Source organism: Anoplolepis gracilipes, chromosome 6 (assembly GCF_047496725.1).
Source record: "Anoplolepis gracilipes chromosome 6, ASM4749672v1, whole genome shotgun sequence".
In the NCBI taxonomy this organism is placed as follows: domain Eukaryota; kingdom Metazoa; phylum Arthropoda; class Insecta; order Hymenoptera; family Formicidae; genus Anoplolepis; species Anoplolepis gracilipes.
In genome coordinates, this window is record NC_132975.1 from 9,501,092 (window position 1) to 9,524,265 (window position 23,174).

At 35.2% G+C, this 23,174-nt stretch overlaps 1 protein-coding gene and 1 long non-coding RNA gene across 2 annotated transcripts in view; one reads left to right on the plus strand and one right to left on the minus strand.

The window, feature by feature from the left end:
* LOC140667357 (uncharacterized) overlaps positions 1 to 4,369 on the plus strand; it is a 39,444-nt gene extending 35,075 nt beyond the window's left edge. The window contains exons 3-4 of the long non-coding RNA XR_012046988.1: positions 3,187 to 3,440; positions 3,544 to 4,369. This is a non-coding gene — a long non-coding RNA (uncharacterized lncRNA). The remainder of the gene's footprint in view (positions 1 to 3,186; positions 3,441 to 3,543) is intronic.
* On the minus strand, positions 1,809 to 16,104 carry Msx (homeobox protein H17). Its single transcript, XM_072895194.1, has 3 exons — positions 13,641 to 16,104; positions 5,782 to 5,978; positions 1,809 to 3,427 (listed from the first exon to the last, which is right to left on the minus strand). The coding sequence occupies exons 1-3, from the start codon at positions 14,668 to 14,670 to the stop codon at positions 3,182 to 3,184; spliced, it is 1,473 nt and encodes a 490-aa protein (XP_072751295.1). The 5' UTR covers positions 14,671 to 16,104; the 3' UTR covers positions 1,809 to 3,181.
* Between the last annotated feature and the right edge of the window lie 7,070 nt (positions 16,105 to 23,174).

Here is a 23,174-nt window from a genome sequence, read left to right on the forward strand (position 1 = left end):
TTTTGTCTTGTATTAAAGAGCTTTAATATTGATTTGAAATCGATGCTTTAAAGTAGAAGTAAAAAAAAAAAGATTAATCTGTCGTTTCCTGTAATTAAGACGCAGACGTTATTATTCTTACGCGTTTTATGAATCGTACTGGTCACCGGCGTAACTAGAAGGGTTACAAGGATATAGCTCCCGGAGAAGTCCGGTGTCGTCGACGGACCTGCTTGGTATTCCGCTCCGGTCCGAAGGCATAATTGGACGCCAGCCGGCGACGCTCCTCCGCGTATCGCGAAGACAAGAAATTATTCTTTAATTAATTGTCAGCGCTCAATGTGGCCGTATGCGTAGAATTGGCCGGCTCGGTACATAAATTTCATCTATATGGGAGCGCCGACTTTCTGAGGTCGTGCCGAGAAGCGGAGGCGGTTGGTTGGCTTTGGAGAACACAAGGAAGGAGGAGAGAACGAAGGATCCCCAAACAGCTTCCGATTTACATGGGTAGTGAATATCTGGCGCCTGTTTGTAAAGCCTTTAACGGTGAATCGTCGCTCTTAAAGGATCTCTTTGCGCTTTACCACTTGTCCCGTGACATAATTGATTCTTGATGTGTTTGCATATTCAATCTTCGATTTAATGATAGAAAAATTAAGAAAGATTCAGTTAGATAATTAAATAATAATTTAATGATCTCAAAATTTGGAGATTAAAAGATGTAAAGATTTACCGATACAAATATTCATTACTCATATTTTTAGTCATCTCGAGATTTGTGTTCTAATTTTATTCATCTACTCAATATGCTAAAAAATTATTGTCAATGATTATAAATTGCGATAAAATTTAAAATAATTAGACCCATTTATTCATGTTCTTATTAAATTTTCTCATTTCCAATGCCAAAGAAGCCAGCAAAAATAATTTCAAGCTAAGCTTGTAAAAGCTTATGTAAATCACTTAAATATCTCGTAATTTGGTAAACTCTGCATCGCGAGTCGATGACGCCTTCAAATGTTGCGAGTTCGCATAAAATGCGAAAATGACACGGCAATTATTGGGATGGTGCAGCTTCTTTCTTGGAAAGTTGCACGTCGCCGACAAAAAAAAACCAAGCTGCAGGCGCCTATATATATATATGGCCACACACTATAAAGCGAGACAGGTGCACACAGCCAAGACACGCACAAATATGATAACGACAAATGAGGGGCCGCCGTAGATATGCGTGTGTATGTGTGCATGTGCGTATGTGTGTTGGTGCCCCTTCTCTATATATATTTTATAATTAGCCGCGGGTCCTCTCTTCGATAAATCAGCACGCCGCCCAGGCTTAAGACTTAATTAAAAATTTAGTCAAAAACCAATTAGCAACCACGGTGGATTAACATATTTCTAATTATCTGGCGGACACTTTCGGCCGTCTTATACCATTGGATCGACTACTTGCCATATATGAAGCCGACTTGGCGATGACTGTGCGATATATTCGATCACGGCATATCCAGCACGTTTCTTTTTTTTTTCTCTTTGCTTTGCCTCAATATGACGGACGCCTTATTCGAGCGGAAGTTGCGCTCCGTCAATTAGGTCATTATATTATTTGCAAATTGGTTAATTGCGATATCGATAAATTGCTGAGTAACTATGGTACGTTGATTCTTTCGACTCAAATTTTCAAAAAAATTACTTTTTATCTATTCTTTTTTTTAATATATAAAATGTAATTTAAATAAATAAATTGGATATCTATATAATAAAAAAATTACAGTTTGTATATTTTAGTTTAGTTTGTGTATGTTGCATCGAGGGTTGAAAAATCGGCGGAACGTAAATACTGAAATCATTTTTATTTCGCTATAATATACCTCCATGGATAAATTATCATCTTACATTTATACAAGGCGCATATAGGTACGTCTAGAACCGTGTCACATTCGTAACTTCAGTATTTACTGTCTACGAACGATTCCATCTCTTCTTCGATTCACACAACCAGTGTAAGCTGATACGTAATTTACGTATGTTTGTATCATTTTCTCACATTGAAAAAATTTAACAAGTCTGAAAGACATCAGGATTACAAGATGTATTTGCTGATGAAAAATCAATGCTTGGTCCTTTATAATAATAACTACAAAAAAACTACATCGCGCTGATATCCCTAATTATAACTTATAAAAATATGTTTGAAACATTGCAACTTAATGTTTTAAAGGAATGTTTTTAATGTTCAGAGAAATTTGCAAAAATATGAAATTACTTTTAGGGAAAAAGTTTTGGTTTTAATAGGTAGCTTCTTTTATTAATGCTCTCAGACTCGTAATTATAACATACCTCGTATGTTCACGTCACTGCACTTTCGGTCGGTCCACATTTAAAACAAATCCTGAAACGAATATTTGCTAAATCCAGCGCGGTCCAAATCGTTAAACTAACTCTCGAATGCTCGCTCCTCGCGATTCTTCCTTTTAGAAGTTAATCGAAGCGTTCTGTACACGTGTGTATATACATACGTACACCCATATAATTACCGTACGAACGCGTATCTATTTACACTATATACACTCATATTTTTTTTTGAGATCAAAGCTTGAAAAACACCTTTCGAGGTGCTAATATATTCCGTCGTTCAGGAAAAAAATATGAAGTTTTTTAAAGTATGATGTTTTTATAAAGTCTTTTTAAGTAGAAATTTTCAAATATTTTGGTTGAATGTTCTTGAAATTAAATATATATTTCTGGAGAGACAAGACATTTGAATTGACGCTATTGCAATTTCGACTTTCAACGCTAAGTGATTGGAATCTTTGGAGTTCTTGTGTAATCTTTAATTTTTAAATTATTAAATCATGTTTTTTTGTCAATCTTTAATTTCCATATTTGTAACTTCTTCATACTTTAGATTTTAATTAAGTTCTTCGATTACTAACTTTACTTCCTTGTTTACCCCCCATTTCTTAATTCGCAAAGCTGTGGTTAGTTTTGCAGATTTTTAAGTTACTAGATTTTGGATTTCACGTTCATGAATTAGTAAACATTTTTGTCTCTTGTAAATCCTTAATCTTTGGAGCTTCTTGTATTCTTTCGTAGATTTTACACCATCAGATTCTTTTTATAAATAAGTTGTCAAATTTTTAGGCGATCACCATTCAAAAATGATTTTGAATCGCACGTGTATAATATTGACGTATTATTATTAAGGTCGATGCCCAGGCGGTCCCATGAACATGGCCGCCGCCGCCGCGGCATGAGTATGCCTAGCCATGGCAGCTGCAATGAAGGGCGGCACTCCAGGGGTACCAGGCGGGCCCACCCCAGAGAACATAAGTCCTGATCCGAAACTGGGATGCAGAAGGGGTCTCGCGGATAGTCTTAGTTTCTCTATTTCCGCCTCCTGAAGTCTCTTCGCTTTGGCTCTTCGATTTTGAAACCAGATCTTCACCTGAAACATAACGGTATTTATAATTAGAGTGATGATAACGAATAAAGTCAATACTATAATATGAACAATTTATCGCTTTTTCAGTTTAACTGTGATAACATAAATTTTATTTTTAGCAATGATACCAAGAAAAAATATAAAATACTTTTAGAGCATCATGTATGCCACACAGATAATATTTTAAAATTGAATAAAAGTTAATTTATCCGCTTTAATAACAAATTAAATTTTCTGCTTAATAACAAATTTTTTTAATTTTGTAATTTATTACGACAGTTATCACAACTTTCAAACATTTCATATACATATATGTATAAATAATTATGTAAAAATTATTTTTTACGTGGAAAGTTACTCGAAAATTAAAGCCATTTCTGAATAACTTCTTCTGTGTCATTTAAGTCACTGAGAAAATATCACCTCGAAAAATATTCAATAATATGAGAATTCATAGATCTTATTATGTGCTCCGTTGTACCGACATACTTTGCGAACGTTATATAAGTGCTGCTTACATTAGTCAACATTTAACACTAACGAGATTTAATATCGGCAAACAGAGCTAGCTACCTATACGTGAACGCAATTAATAAAATAAATAATCTAATAATTAACGCTTTGCTGAGTAACGAGAATATTAACACGATAGTCGACAAATAAAAATTCCTGCGCAAAAAATATGTTAACATTTAGCGTTTCATTAGATACAAAATAGTCAGCAGAAAAAATTAATCTCTAGTAAAAAATTATCGAAGTATCGAGAAATCCTCGATGTCGTAAGACACGCGTTATAACATTAGAGTTCGCATAACCGAATCGAATTAACGTTAAATTGCGTTTAATTGTTATTTGTACAGCTGTTTGCGAATTCTGACGTTTGCGCAACTGCCACTTTGAATCGATGGCTAATTTACAGACCTTTGCTATAAAAATATAGATATAGACGAGATGTTTCAGTATTCGAATTATAAAATTATTTTGCGTTGATGAAACTGTTAACAAGTGTACATTTTCGATAATATGTATAAATGGTCTGATATATAATTAATACATTCAGAATATATTATAATTAATTAATATTATAATTAATACAATTAGAAATTTTAAAAAAATATTGCTAATACGTTTTTAGAAAAAATTTTTAAGATGCTTTTAAATTGCTTATTGCAGCACAATGCATGCTCAATTAAATCAATTTTGTATTATCAAGATTTTGTAAGTTGTGATCTATCGGAGATTAAATATTTCGTACAAATTAAGCTTAGGAATCAAAAATAGTTAGTATTAAGAAAAATTATATTCATTCAAAATAATAACTTGATTTAAAATAATTTGATTTAAAAGCTAAGTCTACCATAAATGCTATAAGAAATGTATCAACCGTCCATGCTTCTTTCTTCATAAAAATCGCTCTGTTCATAAAAATCACACAACCACGCACGAAGTGATAAATTATTTCATAAGACCATGGAGATAAATGTCGCCGCGAATATCACGATTTGAATTGTAGACATACCTCTTTGTCTGAGGTGAATAATGAGAATAGAGAGAGCACGGTCGAAGGAACGGTTTAGCGACTTAAACGACACGAGGAGATGGCGAGGTAATCGTAGCTTATCTAAGCAAATGAATGCGATGTAGCTTCATTTCGACTGATGCATTGTAATGAATGCGCAAAGTGTATCTTAGCACGCTAACAGCGCGAAAATAACACAGTCTATTACGCATATAACAAAGAAGGACGATAGTTTATAAAATACAGGAAATAATAGGTAAAACAATTTCTATAAAAATATAGACGAGCTATCACTAAAATAATCTGTAATTATTTCTTCTCGAATGTATAAAAATATATAAATATTAATTGTCAAAGAAAAAAAAGCATTTCTTTACTTTGAAAGGAAAACCAACATCATTAAACTGTATAATATATAATAAAATCATATGTAATAAATTGCAACGATTTTTTATTAATTGTGCGCTCATTGATCAAAGAATTCCGCATTCGAATTAACATCAATTTAAAATGTGTCAATATATATATATATATATATATATATATATTTGTTTTTTTACTCGATTTATATTATAATATATATCGGATGCATAAGTAAATATATTTGTAATGTTTATATTCATATTTTTTCGTATGTTTTATGTTATATGTAATTAACTATGCTAAGCTAATTTACTCGCGGCACGTTTAATTTTAAATAAACTCCCATAAAAGTCAAAATTGCTAATCTTTTTCTTAGCACACAACCTAAACATACTTCTCTGAATTATTCTATAATTATGCGTAATAAAATAAAATTTTTTCAAGTCTAAAAAAATTAATTGCTTTCATGTCTCACCTGTGTTTCCGTAAGGTGGAGAGACGACGAGAATTCTGCTCTTTCAGCTATCGTCAGGTACTGTTTCTCGCGAAACTTTTTCTCGAGCGATAACAGCTGCTGCGTCGTGAACGGCGTTCTGGGCTTTCGGTTTGGCTTGTGCTTTCTGAGAGTGCATCTGACTGGGCCTGGTCCAGGTCCCGGTAATCTTAAGTCCCCTGAAAACAAAAAAAAAGAGATGTGTTTAAATAGGAATAGGTTTACTATCTTTATACAGGTAATTTACTTATGATGTCATTAAATAGAAAAAGATGCGTAGAAAATATTAGACATTCAAATATAAAAGTTTAATAAAAATTTATCTTACGATAAAGTAAATCTATGTTTAAGAGTGTAAAATAAAATATTTCTCAATTAAACGAGAGTAAACTTTAATCTATTTTATAAAAATGCAATATATTAAAGTGGATATTATTACGTTTATTTAATCGTGATATAACTCCGATGCAAAATGTAAAATTTTTATGAGAAAATCACTCAATATCATGATTCGAATCTCGTCCGTTTTGAGTTGATTTGAACCGGTGTGAAAACATGTAAAAAGAGATAAATTAAAACATTACTCTGCATTATTTCTTTATTTCTGCTATCATTAGGGAGAAAGAGAGAGAGAGAGAGAGAGAGAGAGAGAGAGAGAGAGAGAAAGATAGTAATAACGACATCCGCAGATATTCATTTGCTATTAAAACGTCAGTCCACCATCTTCGTGCGCTCATCGAGTGATAATGAACGTTGAATGTGCAACGTTAGTTTTTAATTTACGAGTGTACGACGACTAGGCAAAATGCATTTTCATAGGTTTTACGTGATAAAGCGATTACGGTCTCGCAGTCACGACGAGGGTAAAAATTAAATTATAAGAAATCGATTGCGAATGTTTAGAGTGAACGGCGCCTAATTATCATCGACCTATCATCTCGGTCTCGTGTATCCGGCATGCATGATTATCATCGACCGTTGTTGTTTATGACACGTGTGTAATTAGCTGATACTGCATGAAATCTTGTCACTTTTTTAATGTAATTGTTATATATCGACAGTAGTTTGCATTTTCTTTCGTTACATTTATAAATTTATTTTAAGCCATGTCCATCATCTGAGATTTATTTAATAAAGTATCGTGAAAAAAATATAATGTATTATTATCATATATATATAAAGTGAATATAACAAAGGCTTACAATATATTGTTGCGCTATCAATATTTATTTTATGTGAGACTACAATGATTAATATCCAATATGACACATATACATTTTAAAAACCGCACAATTGACTAAACGAAGTATTGACGTATGTTAAGAATACAGTTGCCGGTAAACCTTTCTAACGCGCACGTATAGAATTATTATTTCCCCATAATTCTATTCTGCGACGCATTCAAAATAAGCAACTCATATTATAAGAGTAATTGATATCTCGTAGAAGCAGAAACCTATGTCAGTCAGATGCGCGGTTACATCGCTTGATTTTGTACGACTGCATGTTGGCACCGTGAAAAAGTCTTTTCGACATCCAGCTCGGCGGAATGATGACGATTTCGCGACGGCGAGGAGGACACGCGTGGATTCCGTGCGCTAATTAACGATCGGTCGTGTACAAAAAAGGCACGGGCCGCCGGCATTGTCGACCGGATCAGTCGACACCGGTATTACGTCTTCCATTCTCGTTTGCACCGCTCGTTTCACGTGTGTTACCTCGGGGGAGGCAGGCGAGTTTACGCACGTAACCGATCAATATGTTCTCCCTGGAGGCTAATTAATTTCTGCTAATTAAATACTTATTCAGACGGATCAAAGGTAGCAGGATCTGCTCTCACACCGTTTACTTCCTTTAAGGACATCGTGATAACATCACACACGTTACTGTCTTTTACTAAACATTTTACTAGTGGCATTTTATTACCTTTTATAGTGACACATCATTTTCATTTTAATGTAACGATGTCAGAAATTGCAGCTTTAAGAACTAATTATTAATGCAATAGTATAATTAATAGTCTAATTATATAATAGTTTATCCGCTTTATGAGAAAGAGATTTTTTTTTTTGTTAACATCAAATATATATGGAATAATAATCGAAATAGTAGAAATACATATAATATGTATATAAAATGCATTATAAATTAATGTATAATTTATATTGTATTTCAGTATTTCAGTAAATAATATTTTATAGAAAACACTGTGACATATAAAAATCTTTAAATATATATAAATTTGTTCTTTTATAAAAACACGAAAATACTTTAAAAATATTTAAAATTTACTAATATGGTAACCCGTCTGATTTACGTCCAAGCATTTTCGTAAAGTATCCTTAATGTATGTTTAACTTAAAAAAAAAAAGTACGTAAGAAAATACTACAAATCCGCGCACAGCGAGACAATCTGTCGTTATGTCCTTTCCATTCACGCGGTAACATAGCGATTTCATGTCGCTCGCCAAAGTTAGCCATGCCGCGCACGTAAACGATCAATATGTTCTTCTTGACTGCTAATTAATTTCTGTTAATTACCCGATCGCTGAAACATGCACACGAATAAGTACATCGTCATAACGACCATTGGCGTTAATGGATATACGATTCATCCTCTTTCGACTCTGTATAAATTGGTCTCTGTTGCAAATTTTTTGGATAACTAAATGATAACGATAAAGATTGCTTCAAATTGTGTGAGATATCAAAATGTATACTGCCTTCAGCGCTAAATCATTGCTATATTAGAATTACAAATTTTACGTTCAGCTAAAATATAATAAAATGTAAAATAATATAGTGTTTATGTTACGCTATAATTTAAAACTTGACATTTATTTCAAGATTAATAAAAAATACCGGATTTTCGTGGATCATTGTTTGAGCAATTTACGCAAATATTTATACAAAATTTCAAATGATAATTACATCATCATGCATTATTTTCATCAACGGATACTGGGTTTTTAGAGACCGCATAGCCAGGAACATCGTTGGAATGACTGAGGCGCGTAATTACGTCCACGGAATGATGAATCGTCCAAAATACTTTGTAGAACATCATTGGACGCGGGATGGGCGTCGTTAATTCATTCTTGCGTGTGCAATCCGGATAAATGCATGCGAGAAGCGCCATTCGAGCGTTATAAATGATGTTCGTATTTATAATATAATTTTCGAATGCCGTCGTCCAAGCTCTGGTATTATCAACCCTACAAGAACTCCGCGTATCATAACACCTCTGATCATTGTCAGCTGTGGAGAACTAAAAACTGGCTAATAAACTCTGTTTAATTTTTCAAACCTGAGCGAGAAAAATGCGCAACTCTGAAGATATAATTTGAAAAAAGATACATGCAAAGACGTCATTAATAACAAAAAATTATTGCAAAGTTTTAAATTTTGTGTGAAATATTTATACAATCATTCTTTGATACGATCAATTTCAGCGATTAAAAGCTAATTCGCGTTGCTTAAAATTTTTTGTTGAATATATCGAAGACCAACAAAAGACGCCATAATTACCCGAGTTCCCTATAAGTGAACAATCATCTCGGAGCAAAAGCAACAATGTCACAACTGCAATAATCGCGAGTGGTACAATAATGGCGCGTATCAGGCTGCTACGGTTTCCGTTCTGAGTGCCAGTAATTGGTGTCGCAGAAAAAAGACGAGAAAGACAAATCGTAAGAGGGACGCATAGAGGCGAGATCAAGAGACCGAAAAGCGGATGGTTTGTCGTTATCGTTCGCAAAAAACTTCGTCGAGCAACATAGCATAGGAAACTGACTGCGTTGCACTAAACCTAACAGGGCTCCTTAACAAGAGCAGTTTTTATCCGGTGCCTCTTGAATGCATTATGGATGTCGTGAGTTATGTATGACTCTATCATGTCGAACTGTTCGCGATCTCGGTTGACGCGCGGGCCGATCCACCTTCGTCAACTTTCCATTTTCTGTCAGTACCTAACATCTGGAGAATAAGACACACACTCTCTTTCTCTCTCTCTCTCTCTCTCTCTCTCTCTCTCTTACTCTTTTTCTTTTTTTCTTTCTGTGCAAAAGTAGCGTGCAATGCCTTTTACATGTTTTTATAAAACAATTTTAAAAAACAGAATTTCACAATTATGTATTTTTGTAAGAATTTTTTTAAAAATCTTCTCATTAAACAAATTTAAAAATCGGATTTTGTTACGATCAATAAATGATGAGAATGCGAAAATAATTTATTCAATTATTCCGTTCCAAAGATAAGAAAGTCATTTAGCATGAAGATATTTTAAATACTTTTATTAATTACGTAAGAAAATTACGTATTTTCCCAATTATTTTTCTATTTTTTTCCTTCTCTAATTACCATCCGTGTGGCATATCGAGTGTTACTTTCAATTATGTCATTTGAAAAAATAAAGCAATACACGCAGCAGATAGTTGCTCTTATATGTTCATATTAATTATATGCATTATATTATCCTAATGATTTCTCTTTTTCGATTTCGCTACCGATGTTATATTGCCTTATATTAAGTTCGGTGCATTCATTATTATGTTATTCTGAAAAATGCGTCATATCACGCCGTTTGCATAAGTTTCTCTAAATTTCTTTAATAATTTCTTTTTTTGTTACACGGTTGATTCTATTATTCTAATATGAAGAAAGCTTCGCAGATATTTATTTACGACAGAAGATCGCATCAGGAAAAGACACTTTTCAAAAATATCTACCCAAGATTGTGCAGTTTTTGCAATAGAGCGGTGGCTTATTCTTCGAAGACGATCCTCGTTAAATATCCCTCGTTAGTTGTAAATAACGCTGCGAATCTCGAAGTTTCCGCAAGTGAGATTATATCCACGCGTAATGAGGAATTTACGCTGTTTCCGAGAAAGAAATCTCTAAAACCATTACGAGCTCTCTCGGCAAGCATAAGAGTTGACGCGCGAGTAGTGAAGCTACTACGAGGCACGAGAAGTACTCTTGTCCTTTTGCAGTCTCGCGAGTACTCGAGTATTCGAGGCGAAGTACCTTGAAGAGAGCCACGATGCAATTCGTTGCTCAGAAGGTGTCGGTTACAGCTTAATGAGGTATTACTTTAATTGTCCATTAGGAATGAATTTTGTCATGTAGTAATGTTCATGAGTCCTTTACTTACACGAGGACACGAGTCTTTGCACTTCAAAGTCTTTCTCCATTAAAGGAATCTTCTATTTGTTTAGACAAACGATAATAACTATGGTTGAGAGAATTATTGCGATTAAGAAATAAAATAAAATGAATGTGATAATCTATGATTCAAGAATTGTTATTACAATTTTGATATCACGTTTTATGTATAAACATCTCGAGATTTTAAACAAATGAAATAATATATCTCGTCATATTTCGTATTAAACAAATATAATCGAACTAACAATAAGTGCATATATTTCTCATATATATTTTGCTCTTATAGCAATATCATCTTCTCCGAGCAATCGCTAATTGATAAGAAAGAGTGAGCAATCTCGCAATCGGTAATTAATAAATCGCAACTAATTCTCTCATTGAAATTATCATAAATTATTTATCAATGAAGCGTGCTTCTACAGGTAACACAACGCGTCTAATTATCACGACTTGGAACCTACGCGGCTACGACTTTCCTTCTTTCGATTTATTAGCCAATTACAATCCCATATATCCACCACCGGTCATGAAACAAGATCTGTATCTGTACGTCTGATCACTTTTGTACCTGTCTCAAGGATCGCGTTGCAGTTGCTTTCACGGTTTCTCCTCCCTCATTAGGCAATTACATCGAGTTTTATCTGCGCGGTCAACTTTTCGTTTGCGTCGTTATACAGTCATTTCTGCATCGCACTAAAGGCGACGAAAAACACTTCTTGTTGTCACTTTGTGAGCGCAGATCGTGTGTCCTCATAGCCTAGATATACGACGATCGAGTCCGGTGCAATCGAACTTTCCGCACTGATCATACGCGTTTCAGGAAGCCGGTTGCAAGCCGTAGCAGGGACTCAAGTTCCGCGTGACATTTGTGGAATAGACTCAGGAAAGTCAGTAAAGTCTTAATGACCGAGTTGCAACCCTATTGACTTCGAGGAGTAGAAGGAAAATCGCGACTTCGATGGCTGCACGCGTGAGTAAGTATACTCGATAAGTGAATGATGTTAAAACTCTAATAGAGTTCTTGGAATCAATGGCAATACATATCCACAATTTTATGTTCAAAGACATTGTTAAGTGATGCTAAAAAGTATTTGACAATATTTTTACTTGACTGTAGAAAGTAGAAAGAAAAATATCAGATAAAATGAAATAATTTTGACTAACGAAAAATTGGACGACGTAATAATTGTAATTAATTAACTACAATTAATTATTATTACTTACTAAATTAGTAATTATTAATAATTAATAATTACAAAAGTTAATAAATAATTATAAACGTTTAAGTAACATTAATTTAAAATTAATAATTTTTCAAATTATAATACGCATTATGTATTCAACAATCACAAATAAATGTAATTCCAAATTTATTAAAATGTGTAAATTTCTAAAAAAAAGCACAATAGAGTTTTAAAAAATTATCGTTGTTTTATAATAGATTATTTATTGTAATTAATAACACGGATTAATAATGTGCATTCTGCATAAAAATTCCATTTTAAAATTATATAATTGTTATGTGAGAAATTAAAGATGTAGAATATAAAATTATATAAAGGTATATAATTATTATGTGAGAGATTAAAGATTATACAATATAAAATTATATGTGAAGCAACACATACAAATAAATTATTTTAATCAGCAATTTAATTAAACTTTAAATGGAATTAATATTGATAAGAATATGATATATAATATAATGACAAATAATATAAGATAATAAAATATATCTTTAGAAATATGATAATAATAATAAATTCAAATATAATGTGTTGTTCAATTAAATATATACTGGATTGTTACGCGCGCACGCGCGTCAGAATTCTAATAATCTATCATTATTAGTCTTACATAAATCTATTAAATCTTTTTGCTTGAAAAAAAAATCATCGATTAAAGGTTAAGGCGAAATTGAAGATTATATAATATAAAATTATATGTTAAACAACACATACAAATAAATTACTTTAATTAGTAATTTAATTAAACTTTAAATTGAATTAATATTGATAAGAATATGATATATATGACAAATAATATAAATGAATAAAATATATCCTTAAAAATATGATGCCAATTGTGAACAACGCTAGTTTTAAAATCTGAAATTTCTTTCAGATTTAAATTTTAATCGCGTGTGCGATAAAGTAAAAGAATACGAATTTTTTAGTACATAAGGTCGATAATATCCGTCTACTCGCGTGACCCATGACATTAATACAAAGCATTATGAGTCTGTATTCTCATAAGAGTTTATGTTCTCCATTTAATCACCAACACTGTAATCGTACAATCTCAAGCAGAAGAAAAGAAATGTAACAACAAAACTACTGCATGCATTCTTGAACTTTTCCAAGTTTTTAGATACGAGTTTATGTTTCTATTTAGAAGAATATTTCTCTTTGTGCAGATGATTATTAAGATATTAAAATATAATAAGAGGTGATTTAAGTTAACGTGGCAATTGCGATTCAACATATTTTCTGCGAGAGATTTGTTTAAATTAAATTTATCGAGCGTTGTCAATTATATATAATACTAAAATGTAAATTTTTCGTTTTAACGTAACATAAAAATTCACACATTTTGATTATGATAATTAGCGGATATTAAATTATTAATATTATTAAATATTAAATAAGATAAGATTTTTGATGTATTAGACTTACCATTTGGACTGGTGGGCCCGCCATGCGGTGTGTAAAGATGTCCATGAGGATTGTGAGGATGCGGAGGTGGGGGTAACCACGCGAATCCCGCCAGAGAATGTGGAAATCCCGCAGGGTTCCAGCCGGGAGCGCCGGGTGCTCCGGCGAGATATGGTGGCCCCTGCGAAGGCCTTTGCACTCCGGGATGAATCGGCTGAGGCACTACCGGACTGGACTTCTCCTCCTTCTCTTGGCTGGCCTCCAGATCCCTCTCCAGCTCGCAATCCGAGTCCATCACGTTCAGATCCTCGGACTGACCGACGCTTCTTATTTCATGATCCTCGAGATCCAGATGATCCGTCGTTCGATCTCCTTCTAGCGAACGATTCGCCTCGGAGTCGCTACGATCATCTAGGATCTCCCGTCTACTTGCGGGTGATACGGATCTCGGATTCGTGATCCTGTCGATCCTATCGTCATCCTCCTGAATGCGCTCCTGTTCTCGTTGAAGCATTGTCTCAGCAATCGCGTTCGGCGAGTTGGTTGTCAGTCGATGATCGTCGCGATCCTTTGAAATTTCTTGATCTATCCTGATGGGCGAGGATGACTTATCGTGGCTCGTCCTGGAGAAATCTTTCACCGTGAGTATCTCATGGCGAGCGGGCGGGTGATCTTGATCGAGTCTGCTTGGATGATGATGATGGTGATGATGATTGCCGAAGCCGGTGAGTCCGTGAGGACTCAGCCTTGCGAGCAATTCTCTGCTCTGAAGCCTCTGCTGTTCCATTAACAGCTCTCGATATCTAGTCTCCATCTCGAGATTTTTCTCCGCGTCCATTCTGTCATCGTTGTCTCGCCTGGCCGCGAAGGCTCCGCCGCCGATGGCACTCTTCTTCGTGCCGCTCAGCAGAGCGTCGACACTGAAGCTGATCTTGCCGCTTCGCGGCTTCAGATTTGAGGACGCTGACGTCGGAGTAGCCATATCGACGTCCTCGCACAAGCGATCGTTGCCAGAACCTGGGCCTGTCACCACGCCTTCGCTGTTGCTCATGCTGATTCTAACGTACACCAATTTCTCGAGATTTTACGTCTCGCAAGTCTTGAAATCGAACCGCGGAATATCCGCGATTTTATTGCATCTACACTCCGAAGTCATTCGAAGATCCAATTGAAAAGATCGTTTAATTGCTGTCTAAGTTCCATGCTGTAAAGTCCATTCCACCAAAACTTCTAACGTAATTCCGAACAAATAGCGTCGCAACTCAAGGTGCCAGCTGACGATTGACGCGATCGAGTCACGCGGCACTTTCAAACGACGATCAGTTACATCGCGATTCCTGGACGAATCTCTTCGGTAAAGTCGAAGATGCTTTCTAGATACAGTCCGTCGCTTCAACAAGTCCTGTGCTCCGTTATTCTTGGAATCCGCCGCATCGCCGCGGAATGACCCAGCCGACACGAGCGGATTCCCCCATTAAAGTCAGAAGAGTGTTTTTAAGATATCAACATGATGACCCAACTCTTCTTGTCTCTTAATTTTTATATCTTTCGCATCCCGACCGATCTTTAACCGATATTCTTATACAGCAACTTTCTTCACGATACTTTATGGTCTTTTCTCGGACAGCGCTTAATAAGGCTGTATAAAAACATTTGAACCACACTACTTAAATAAAATATATAGGATAAAATCTGCGCTGTGCAATACTAGTTTTTATGAAAAATGACGTTGCGTAAATTAATTTTATAATTTGATAATTTTTATCATATTATATTTCTACTGTATAAATGTCAATGATTATTCTAATCCTTCATGTGTATATTTCTCCCTAATATTCTAAAAGGTATTTTATAACATTGTATTTTTTTTGTTCTAAATTCAGGAGATTCTTCTTCATGATCTGATATGTACATACGACACACCTTGATGCTTTATCTATACCACCATTAGATTATGTCATTCTTTGCGAATAATGTCATTATTAATCATCGACGAACTTTCAAAGCGTAACTCAAGAAGAATCAAATGTTGATTTTCAACGTTAACAGATAGAGAATCCATCGGCCGTCGTTCCCATTAACGTATTCTTCCGCGCGTTCCAGAGTATTGAACATTGACGTCGATATGTACGCGATCTCTCCTTCAACACTCCTGGCTTTCTGTCGAAAAATACTCGGACTCTTCATGTACCGACGACGTCGACACGGTCCTCGCGACGGTTCATCGGGACGGTCAAGTGCGTACTCCAGCTTATGTTACGCGACGGAGGGGATAAGGCGGGAGAGTACCGGTGATCTTCCCGGAAAAGAACCGGTAACCGTCAGTGCGGTGCAGTACAAATGTAATCGGGTGTAATCTGTGTAATCTGCCGCGTGGTGACCGCCACTGCCGCGGAAACGGCACTGATTACCAGCTCGGCTGCACTCGCGGCGGAGAGCCCTGCCGGGACCCATTCTCCCTCTTTCTCTCTCTCTCTCTCTCTCGCTCTCTCTCTCTCCCCCCTCTCTCTCTCTCTCTCTCTCTCTCTCTCCCTCTCCCTTTCTTTTCTCGTTCTAGGTGTCGCGGTGCCGCCACCGGGTGCGCGCCGCCCCCGCAATGTTCACAGAACCGGTACTGTGGTCTGGTCTCGACCAATACGTGCGAGCTGACGCACATCTCGGGTGTTTTGCGAGTGGGCGTTCTTCTTGGTTGAACGCGGACCAATAGCTGGCAACGAGATGAATCGGAAGCCGAGGGGGTGCCCCTTCTTCTTCCGGTTCGCCACAGTCGCCAGATGGAGCTGGTTGCACATTACCCCGAGCTCTCTCTTCGAGGAAGTCTCCAAGTGGTGGGGAACCGAGAACGGTCGATGTGGAACGTGCTGGTGGGACGCGGTGCGCGGGACCGAGCGGAACGTGACGACTCCTAATTGTCTAATTCCCGGGCGCGCAATGCGCGAATTGATTGGCAATACGGGTGCACGTGGCTATGTGCATGCTGGGCGCATGCTGGGAGAACGGCAATCCTCTCGCGTTTATTCGACGGGGATCGCACACGGTTCCTCTCGCGCGATATCTCTCGTTTCGCTTTCGTGAGAACACGAGCGAAGGCTAATCTAGGATTTATGATAACGTCGGTGATATGCATGACGTCGATTATATTTAATTATCAGCTGGATTAACGTGCGTGCCGAAACACGTGACAACAGAATTTAATTTTGACAGTCTGGTCTTCGGTTGACCATTTGTGTCATTATAATGCAATGAGCTAGTCAATAGAAGCAAGAATTTATTCCAAAAATGTATCCTCTACTCAAGATAAACATTTTTTATAATAATTTATTTTCAAAGTGATATAAGCAAATTCTGTGAAAATATACAGCTAAATTAACTATTTTCAAAATAAATAGCTTATGTAATTTTTAATTATATATTTAATTTTTTAGATCTTAATTTAGAATATGTAGATTTTTAGACATTCTGAATAGCTAAATACAAATTTAGTTAAATACATGTTTCTTGAAAATAATTTTAATAATTTTACAATGTGCAATAATTTTCCTCCACTAATCTTATTGCGTTAATTTAGTCTTTGTTATATTTTATTCTGTGCATATATTATTATATAAATAATAACAAAAAAATAAATAAATATTTGCATTTTTTCAAGGGAATATTTGCAAAATGCTCCATTGATAGAAAAAGTGTATTCGAACAATCCACCCCTTACTAACGCTCTGTTAACAGAGCCGGCATATTGAACCTTCCGTTCAAAAGAAGGGAGCACAGCGAGGGTGGGGAAGCGCCTGCAACACACGCGCGTGGTTTTCGCGAGGAAAGAGGTGTATCAGAAGGCGGGAGAGAAAGCAGAAAGAGAGAATTGAGCCGTCAAGCATAGGGGTTTTTGCTGTTTGTCAGTTGAGAATAGGGCTAAGAAGGCCTTGGGCAACTCGTATACGTGCGCGTCTTCGTTGTCTCTTATAATATTCTTTATGATGCTTTTATTCGAGTCCACATTAGGGCGTGTAACATATTTTACTTACATATTTTTTGTTAAAGATTGACGTAAGAAAAATTAAAACAAAACTTCCTGTAATTGTATTAAAAAAGTGATACAGAGATTTCTAAATAAAAAATATGTGCCTGATGGTTGGAAAAGAGAGATTATAATTATTAATATTCATATACGTATAATCGAAAAGATAGAATTCAACCGTAGTATATTCAACTGTAGCTTAAAAAAAATAGCATCATAATTAGTGTTACTTATTACTTGACGTGAAATTGAAAACGGTGGGAAATTTCAAACAAGTAAATTTGTAAATTTTATTTTTCATTGCTCGAGTTCTCACGAATATTGTATATGTTAGTCTTAGTAAATTCTGTGATGCTACAGGATTAATCATAGTAAACCTCGTCTGTCCAAACTCTCAGCTAGTACTACTACTCTAGTACAATACGATCAATCTATACAATCGCGACAATGTGGCTGCTAGATTAGTATGGATCAGTGATACTTTATTATCGGATAACGCTAATCCGATAAGTCGCAACAACGATAATCACAAATGACAGCGGAGTGTCCCAAGAGATGTGTCCCTGACAATTGACTGGCAGAAGAAATTATTCCTTTATAATCTTCTTAGAAATAAAATCTCGTTGCAACTCGCCGACTTTGCCTCTCTCGAGGTGCTTTTTGCCAGCGAAAGTAACAATGACGGATGACACCGAACTTTTATAATTCTCAGTGATTCTTCTCACTCTAGATGAATTTTATTACGCGTGTTACATACGCGAGAGTGTTTAAACACGATGTGAAATAGAATCGCGGAGTCAATTAAGACACATCGTTGACCGCTGCACCGAAGCGTTGACGATAATTAGACGATAGAGCGGTCGAGATCGTTTAAACGGCGAGCGATTTAGCTTGGTAAACCATTACAAAGCTAATGTATGAAGTTTGAATGCGTGCTACTAAACACATAAATGGGAATATATTTTTTAATTTTAATTAATAAATAAACATGACGAGTATACATACCTTAAGTTATATATAATTTGAATTATTTTTAATTTAGTGTACAATATTAAATTCAAATTATTCAAAGTTGTAAGTGTGTGTGTGTCTTTATTAAAATTACTAGAACCCAAAAATTATTATACGGAAAGTTAAATATGTGTGTTATTTGGAAAAGTGAAATATGTGTGTTTTCTCAATATTATAAATATAATACCATCAAAGATATTATAATACAAAATAATTAATATATTTTTCAAATCTTATATTTCTTCGAAATATATGCTGTGTGAATGTGTGCTAACATTGAAATTAATGTGAAATAATTTATAAGTAAATGTTAAACAAAATTGCTTAAATTTTTATACAAAACTTTACATGATAAATAGAAATAAGTCATTCTAAAAATGGAAAATTAATTTTCTCTTATATATATATAAGAGAAAATGAAATATATATATATATATATATATATATATATATATATGTCCGTCTTTTGTAAATTATCAGTACCGTGACGAGTAAATGCACGAGCGTTTGCGCGCGCAAGAGGGGATGTGTCTGTCCTGAGCGTTCCCCGCGATTTGCACATTAACGGGGAATAAACGACACCGAAATACAGCGTGGACGCGCGCGATCGCCATAATAGGAGCACCGAGTAGTCTATTAAGCGTCCTCAAAACCAGTTAGTGAGTCGGCAATCCAGTTTAGGTACAAAATGGCTGTCGTTTAGTGAGGATTAATGGTCTCGAGAGTGCCCCGGGGCAGCATAATGGGGCAGATGCGTTCTGGATGAGGGGGAACAACCCTCTCTGATCTCTCCTCCCCGCCATTTATATCTCGACAACCTCCGCGCGCCACCCTGTCTCCTCGTGCCTTACCCTACCCCTCCTGTGGCCTCGTTATGTACATCTATCTGACTACAGGCTCCATTATGTCCTTTTTGTGATGTTCCACGTACGCCGGTATAAATACGCCATATCTGTGCACTTATACGTACCAGTACCTGAAATTACAGCAAGTATGACATAAATAACAGAAAATTAAATAAGGTAATTTGGGTATTTTTTTAAATTAAATAGAAAGTTAAAGGTACATATATAGAAAATTTAATATAAAATTTATATACATATACATATAAATACATGTATATAAACATAAGTTATTAAACGAAATTAAATTTATAAAATAATCCATTTTCAATGCTAAATTTCTTTATGATTATACGGCGATTATATAATTTCCTCTCCTTAGAATTAGCATATTTTTTAAATATTTTTAAATAATTTCCCCGCACAAACATTTCAGACAAAATTTTACAGTAATATGCAATATTATCATTGCAAAATTAAGTCTGCTTCATTAAAAATTAATTACTGCTTCTGATTATTTTACGTTCTCTGCTTTCCAAGTATCCCTTAGCATCTCTCATTATGTACACTTTTTATAATCTCATTTAAATTTTACTCCGCTTCTAACAATAAGGGGCGGTACGATCGCGTTTCGTGTGCGCGGTGTGTACGTTCGTACGGATGCAACGCATACATACGCAGAACTCATTCAAGGGTAGGGTTTCGAGCTTCGTATCTGGGCGCCCAAAGCGCCGTTTAGTTTGGCGTTTCATGGTCGAATAACTCCCCTGTCGCCGTCTACTGACGCTGCGGTCCGTGTCGTTTCGGTGCTCCTGAGAGAGCAGTAAGTAGTCATTTTGAAATCGACTCCGAGGGACCCGAATGCGTGTGCGCGCAGAGAATATATGTGTGAGTATGCGTATGTGTACTACCGGCAAAAGTCGAATCTCGGCTTTTGTCGAAGCCGCCCTAGAGACGGCGCGTTGACAGAGATTTAGAGAGTGCAGTTAATATGGAATTAGCTGCCACGAAGGTGGCGATCCCGCGGCCGTATTATGCCATCACCTGCCGAGGGAAAGACGTTCGACCATTTTTCGCGGGCCTAATAAGCCGGCACTAATGCTCTCTGCCGCTTTCTCGCTCTCGCGACCTTTAATACTCGCATTAATGCCGAATCGTCTTGAAAGAAAATATTTGCTTTACGATGTGGAAGTGAATCTACGAATCGATGTGGAAATAAATTTACAAAGCGAAAGTGCCGAAGAGCCGTCAAAGAATTTGATTTTCCCGTGAAACTGCATTATAATCGGTTCATTAATTTTTTTTCAAGAAATCGTCATCTAACATTAATATTACATATAATATATATTATATATAATATATATAATTATATAATATCATAGTTAGTTTTATTGATATCTTCCACGAGTACATTTTTATCCAATATTTCACATCGCCTTTATGAAATCGAGTATTTTATATGTCTAGTATTTTCGGAGAAAAATAAGATTTTATAATATCGAAATAAACAAATCCCAAAATGAAATAAAATAATCTTTTGTTTCAAATATGTATAAATATGTAGGTCAGATATATCAGAAATTTAAGAGTTCAAACATTTAAAAAAAATAAAATTTACAAATTCAAGTAATTGGACATATGTTGTGCTATCAGTGGTTATTAATAGTTTATCTCGTCTTAAACCTGTGGATATATAATAAACTACGATTGTTAACTTGTTTGATGATTTAAGGATTTTTCTAGATCTACATAAAGATATTATTCGAGAACTTTATCTATCCTTTTTATCCAATTATTGCATTATTTGCGCTCGCAAAACAAATAATTTTGGTACTATTTATCTAACAATAAGTTTTTTAAAGTTTTGGAGGACTTTTATTTCTCTTATAATAGCTTTATTTTCTTCTTTTTAAAGAACGCATTATTTTCTTTACTAAGTGTAGAGCAAATTTCGAATCGTCGTTTCGGACTCATTCTATAGTTCTTTGAGACACCTGTAAACTCCGCAGTAGGTCGCAATAGGTATCAACATTCCAAAGGTATCGTAACACCACCCGTAGCTCTGTGCTGCCCTTTTACTTTTACAAGAATTTTAGATTGTCATGATAATAATCACTTCTTTCTTCCTTCACAAACAAAAAAATATATACATATTCTTAATCCCAATATTGTTCCCAGCGACAAATTTACAATAACAAAATATTTATCTAAATTTTATAAATATAACTTTTTATATAGATAATATTAAAGTTGTATAAGTAGTATAAGTTGTTTTGTAAGTTATATAAGTAATATTTAAATTAAAAGAGAAAAATACTTAAATTTAGAAAAAGAGAAAAATACAGTATATATTTTTGATGACAATATTGCGCCAAACTATCTCGGAAAATAATATTGTTCAGCAGTATCTCGTCTTTGGATAAAATCTGAAACATGTGTGAGAGAAAAAAACGAGTTATCGCAATCTTGAAGAGACGAGTTGGAAAAATCGCTAATAAATTTCAATTTGCCTCGTGCTAAATTTCCATTCATACCAGCACATATCTAAACATGAAATCGTAAAGCAGTAGACAAGACCGCGAATTTAAAGCGTATTTAATGTATTAAATTTACCCTTCATAGAGTCAGGATAGGAGGCACGAAAAAAAAGATTGTCACGCGGACTTGAGTATCGACTATGAGGGGATGATTTGTTACCGGTCGTTGTTCCCGGAGCATCCAATAGCGCGCTTCATCGTCCAGAAGTACGCCAATGATGATACAGTCGACAGAGAAGTGCGAAAAAGAGAGAGAAGAAAAGAGAAGGAAAGAGAGAGAGAGCGGGATTCTCGATAGTTATCCATAGGATACACAGGGTGTTCGCATTGAATTACCCTTGTGACCGAAGGAAGGAACCAGATGCATCGTCGTGGCTAACGCACCGCGACGGCCTCTCCATTATGTTTGTTTATTTATTATTAATAGGAAATTCATAACAATCACATAATAGAACCCCGCGTAAAAGGGGCCCGCTCTATGGTAAGCATATATCGTCACGCTCGGCTGTCTCTCATATAGTAAACGTTTTTTCTGGAGTAGTTTCTCTAGGGCTTCTTGAAAGTATATATGAAACGAACGAAAGCTCTATCTGTCGTCACAGCGAACAAACTCAAAGGATTTTATTTTTTTATACATAATACATTTTTATCAAAACATGCCAGGTATTATAAGAATTTTTTAATATTATTTAAGAAATGTTATGTATAAATGTTATGTATAAATATTATATATAAAATATTTTTAAATTAAAATTTTTAGTTATACGATTCTAGCTAGTAATAAGAGAAATATGATTTCTTTTTATTATTTGTTATATTTTCTTGTTTAGAAATCAACTTTATTCCATAGAAACAAATTTATTATGTGTTTACTCGACAATTTTTATCTCAATTTGATCTTTATTCATCTTTCAAATACATCAATATCTCATATGTATATATGATAGATATTCCAATCTGAACAAAACGAGAACGTGGAATTATTTGATATCGGAAAATACTCTCAAAAGTTCCATGCACTTTTTAGAATCCGAAAGAACGGCTCGTCGTCGCGTCGGCGCCGGCGTGCGTTCGCGTTCGCACGAACGGAAGCGCGCTTGACGTTGCAAACGAGAAAAAAAATCGGAAGAGAGGAACACGGAAAAAAACA